Here is a 5,749-nt window from a genome sequence, read left to right on the forward strand (position 1 = left end):
TACTCAAGACAGAACATGAAGACAAAATTGTGGTGAAGGATCCTCGCCATCCCACTTCACCTACTCCATATGCTAAGTTAGAGGTTGAGGCCCACGCAGAGGCAACCAGAGCCACTAGTGGTCCAGTGATGAGATCCAAGGGTGATAAAATGGCGTTTATTATCATCACCATCCAAGGTACGGAGAATAATGATACGTCCATTTTGCATCATGCTTTTATGTTGATATTTATCGCTTTATGGGCTGTTATTACACTTCACGGTACAATACTTATGCCTTTTCTCTCTTATTTTATAAGGTTTACATGAAGAGGGAGAGTGCTGGCAGCTGGAATTCTCGTGTGAAAAAGGAGCAAGTTTGAGATACCTATTCTGCGCAACTCCAAAAGCCGTGAAAATCAACGAGGAATTATTTTGGATTTTACAAAAAATACCGTGCGAAAGAAGTACCAGAGGGGAGACACCAGGAGGCCACAAGCCTGCCATGCGCGGCCTACCCCCTAGCCGCGCCTAGGTGGCTTGTGGGCCCCATGTTGCTCCTCTGGCTCCCATCTTTTGCTATAAGGAGGGTTTCATTCCAGAAAAAATCAGGAGGAGGCTTTCGGGAGGAATCGCCGCCGCCACGAGGTGGAACTTGAGTAGAACCAATCTAGAGCTCCGGCAGGGCCGTCCTACCGGGGAAACTTCCCTCCCGGAGGGGGAAATCGTCGCCATCGTCATGACCAACACTCCTCTCATCGGAGGGGACTCATCACCATCAACATCCCAAACCCTAGTTCATCTCTTGTAACCAATCTCCATCTCGCGACTCCGATTGGTACTTGTAAGGTTGCTAGTAGTGTTAATTACTCTTTGTAGTTGATGCTATTTGGATTACTCGGTGGAAGATTATATGTTCATATCCTTGATGCTATTAAATACCTCTCTAGTCATGAACATAATTATGCTTTGTGAGTAGTTACTTTTGTTCCTGAGGACATGGGATAAGTCTTGCTATAAGTAGTCATGTGAATTTGGTATTCGTTCGGTATTTTGATGCGTTGTATGTTGTTTTTCCTCTAGTGGTGTTATGTGAACGTCAACTACATAACACTTCACCATTATTTGGGCCTAGAGGAAGGCATTGGGAAGTAATATGTAGATGATGGGTTGCTAGAGTGACAGAAGCTTAAACCCTAGTTTATGCGTTGCTTCGTAAGGGGCTGATTTGGATCCACTAGTTTAATGCTATGGTTAGACTTCGTCTTAATTCTTCTTTCTTAGTTGCGGATGCTTGCGAGAGGGGTTAATCATAAGTGGGATGTTTGTCCAAGTAACGACAGCACCCAAGCACCGGTCCACCCACATATCAAACTATCAAAGTAGCGAACGCGAATCATATGAACATGATGAAAACTAGCTGACAGAAATTCCCATGTGTCCTCGATAGCGCTTTACCTCCTATAAGAGTTTGTCCAGGCTTGTCCCTTGCTACAAAAGTGATTGGGCCACTTTGCTGCACCTTTGTTACTATTGTTACTTGCTACTTGCTACGAATTATCTTATCACACAACTATCTGTTACCGATAATTTCAGTGCTTGCAGAGAATACCTTGCTGAAAACCACTTGTCAGTTCCTTCTGCTCCTCGTTGGGTTTGACACTCTTACTTATCGAAAGGACTACGATAGATCCCCTACACTTGAGGGTCATCAAATAAATTCAAAGATATTCTTCTGAATCAGAAGAGTCTTGAGAGGATCGTGGAATCCAAGTTTCATGACATGGGTATCAAGGTGACTGAGCTGACTACTACAGTCAACCAGTTGAAGCAGGAGGTTGATGAGTGCCTACTCCCAGCTCCAGTAGTGACTATGATGATAATCCTTCTCTCCAGACTTCCACTCAATTTAGAACTCAAGCAAGATATGCTGACATGCTAGTTCTAGAGACAAGACCTTCTTCATCAGCTCCATCATCATCTCCATTAGCTCCATCATCTCCAACACCTCCACTATCTACTCCACCACCTCAAAGGACATCAGCTGAAGCCTTCCCTGATGTTCTCTTCTTGACTCCTTTAACAACTACCAGAGGATACCGTGACCAGAGTGACACTTAGCTCTATATCTTTGTACTTTTTTGTAACTTGTTGCCAAAGGGTGAGAAGTGTATTGATCATTAGTGCTTCGAGAGAGAGAGAGACTGTTGCTTTTTATTGCTCTTCTCATTTCGTTTTGAAACATTTGGTTTATCTTTTGGATGTCTTAAACCATGTTGTGGTTGATCATACGCTCTATGTTTGATGCTACTATTTCTTATCCTTGAGATATGTATGTGATGATCCTTCACTCATTTTTTGGTGTTATGTGCTCTATAATTTATTCATATCATTTATGCCTACAACCAAGATGTATTTGACATGGAAGAGTGACCCATGATCCTAATCGATTGTGCATTTGCATTCAAACATAAATTGAAAATAATGCACAAATTTAGGGGGAACTCTTGCTTATCACATACTTCTCAAAGCAACGGTTCAATTATTGATTATATTTTATGTCGAAACTTTGATCTATATGTTGTCATCAATTACCAAAAAGGATGAGATTGAAAGAACAACTTCTCCCTAGATGGTTTTGCTAATTAATAACAACACATATGTCATTGGACTAATGATTATATCTAGTATATTTCAGGAAAAGTTCAACGATGGATGGGCTAAGGATAATGAGGAGAACCCCTAGATGCAAGGAACATTTATTGGTAACAAGCTTCAAGACTCTACATTTTACATTTTGTGAGAAACAATATTTGAGTCCATAGGAAAGCCAATACTATTAAAAGCGGATGAGGTGTCTATGATGATCTAGTTGCTCAAGTGCTTAGAGATTAACCACCAAAAATACTCATGAAATTCTCCCATAAATATTCTGTCCAAACCCAAAAGTCAAATTCGGTGCCACAAATATTTCCGCATCGGCCCTACCGAGTTTTACCCTAGACATATCCTATGTCAAACCCTAACATCTTGGTACCACCAAGTTTGATTTCGGTTTGACCGACAAACAGTGACCAACTCCCTGGTTAGCCATTTGCTAAAATCGGAATTTCCGAGTTTTCCAAATTGGTCTCGCCGAGTATGGTAACTGCCTAGGCCAACGAAAATCGGACCCTCCGAGATTCATATATCGGTCTCACCAAAAAGCCTAAAGTTGCCATATTTTGCACTAGTGGGTGCAACCGAGTTTTTACCTTGGTTTCACTGAGTTGGACAATAATGTTGTAACGGTTGGATTTTTGGAGATGCCTATATATACCCCTCCACCAACCTCTCATTCGAAGAGGGAGCACTCAGAACGAACCAACATGTGCCCCATCTATTTACTGAGAGAGAGCCACCTACTCATGTGTTGAGATAAGATATTCCATTCCTACCATATGAATCTTGATATCTAGCCTCCCAAAGTTTCTTTCCATCCAATCAATCTCATCTACCCAAATCAAATCTGTGAGACAGTGATTGGGTGTTGAGGAGACTATCTTTTGAAGCACAAGAGGAAGGAGTTCATCATACTAGCACATCTATTACCTTTTGGAGAGTGGTGGCTCCTTGATTGGTTAGGTGTCGCTTGGGAGCCTTCGACTTTGCGTGGAGTTGAACCAAAATGTTTGTAAGGGCAAAGAGATCGTCTACTTCATGAAGATCTCCCCCGAGTGAGGCTTGTCCTCCGTGGATCCTTCGTGGATTGAGCTCTTCTTGGACTCTCGCGGTCGTTACCCTCCGTAGGTTGAAGTCTCCACCAACATGGACGTACGATATCACCATCTATCGGAACCACACCCAAAATATCCGTGTCAATCTTTGCGTTTGGTCTTCCTATCTCTACCCTCTACTTACAGGTGCATGTGTTACTTTCCGCTGCTATACTCTTAGACTCGCATGCGTAGGGTGTGCTTGATTTGCTTGAATTGCTAAAACTTACCCACAACTAAAATTGAGAAAATGCTAAGTTTTTATTTGATCAATTAGTCTAATCACACCCCCCTTTACACATATATACTTCGAATCCTACATGAGACGGGTACGCATTTTTTTGTTTTGCGTTCTGACCTCTCGATAACGATAATGCCTCTGAAAACAAAATGAAAACTATTGCATATAAACTTTTGCCGATTGTCATTAATAAGCGGTTCTAGCATCATGTTTTTGTTCTTTTGACAGAAGATTTACTGGTTCCGTGTAAAGGACTCCAGCAAAACCAACACAATATATATGATGATAACGATGAGCAGTTGAACTTCATCAATAAAAAAATCACAACATTGTTCTTTATTTTCAAATTCCGCATCAGCTGGCGCATTAGCATCATCAAATGGAACACTATAAAATTTATCAGGATGCATGGAATTGCAAATGAGGATGGGCCGACGTCTCGAGTGCGCCCGAAGAAGAATATGTATGTTTGCACGCACCCATGCATTGCTCCAATGAAACATAGCAGAGGTTGTTTACTAAACAACAGTCGCAATGAGATGGACCTGAGCAGTCTACACCGCTCTTATGCACGCACAATCCATGTGGTAAATTAATCTTCTTGTTGACTTTGTCATCCATGATTCGGCCTACGTGACAAACAACACATGTTAACCGTTAATATCCATAAGTCTCTGTTGGTTACCAAATCCAATGACGATTATGGATCTAGCAAGGCGTATACACACACCTAAATCGGAACAGGAATAAACTATAGACATAATTTGTGGTAGTGCACAACCTACTAGACAACACGCTTGCATTATTTGTAAAGACAAATATGCATGAGTAGGCCATACTAGTTTGCAGGTGATGAAGGTTAAACTCTTTTTCAGTTCAATCATTTTGATGCGATTATAGTATTAGCAAAAGATTTTGATATGGTGAGAAGGGAAAATACTAATAACTGAGGACGTATATGACTTACAATGTACATGGATAGAAAAGCACATCAGAAGCAGCAGCGAGAGCAGTGTTGGTGCATGAGCAGGGCCGATGAGCTTGGCCATCAAGACGATGCAATTGAAATTCCAAATACTTCCTTGGGAATTGTATATGTATGTTTTCTTCTCGGAGTACACTACAATATGCTTGCTCTATCTACACATTGTTTGCATATATATACGAGACAGAGTGTGTGTGAGAGAGAGAGAATGAAGTAGAGAGACATAATGAGGAGGAAATCAATTAATGTAAATGATTACTTAGAAATCATCAATGTACCCAATATATATATCCTTAGAATACATTATATGTATATATATATATATCCTTTGAATACATTAATTATACATTATATATGTATATTTTCTTTTGACTACATTAATTATATATATATGTATGTATGTAAATTATCTTGGGCACCTACGTTGCCTGGGCACCTACATCGGGGCCAACCCGTTAGTACATGTTTTGATTTCTTCCCTGATCTATTTGCATGCAAAACATTTCATCTATGAAACACCATCAATCATTTCCTTTTATTGCTTTCTCTCTCATACCTTTCCACATAAAAGTTCTAGATCATGTATTTACGAGTATACACCAAGAAAAGAATATGTATAGTGCCCACACATTTACATGGACGTATATTCATTGAAGAATTGGGCATCAAAGCCACTTATTTGTGAGTATGTACGTCAAAAAATATTAGGTATATATAATACATACATATTATTGGGATATGTACTCATATATATTTTATGCCGGGGTATGTAGATATAGTGAAATATGCA

At 40.2% G+C, this 5,749-nt stretch overlaps 1 protein-coding gene across 1 annotated transcript; it reads right to left on the reverse strand.

Annotated features, from left to right (window-relative positions):
• Positions 1-4,254: 4,254 nt before the first annotated feature.
• LOC123404282 lies at positions 4,255-5,102 on the reverse strand. The gene is made up of 2 exons (XM_045098208.1): positions 4,942-5,102; positions 4,255-4,603 (listed from the first exon to the last, which is right to left on the reverse strand). The coding sequence occupies exons 1-2, from the start codon at positions 5,021-5,023 to the stop codon at positions 4,374-4,376; spliced, it is 312 nt and encodes a 103-aa protein (XP_044954143.1). The 5' UTR covers positions 5,024-5,102; the 3' UTR covers positions 4,255-4,373.
• Positions 5,103-5,749: the final 647 nt, after the last annotated feature.

This window comes from Hordeum vulgare, chromosome 6H (genome assembly GCF_904849725.1).
Source record: "Hordeum vulgare subsp. vulgare chromosome 6H, MorexV3_pseudomolecules_assembly, whole genome shotgun sequence".
Lineage (NCBI taxonomy): Eukaryota > Viridiplantae > Streptophyta > Magnoliopsida > Poales > Poaceae > Hordeum > Hordeum vulgare.

Bases quoted from the DNA above. Each gene is read 5' to 3' on its own strand.
- LOC123404282 (XM_045098208.1), bottom strand. From the start codon at position 5,023: ATGGCCAAGCTCATCGGCCCTGCTCATGCACCAACACTGCTCTCGCTG. The intron at 4,604-4,941 runs GTAAGTCATATA...TTTGTCACGTAG, and splicing joins CTTTTCTATCCATGTACATT to GCCGAATCATGGATGACAAA.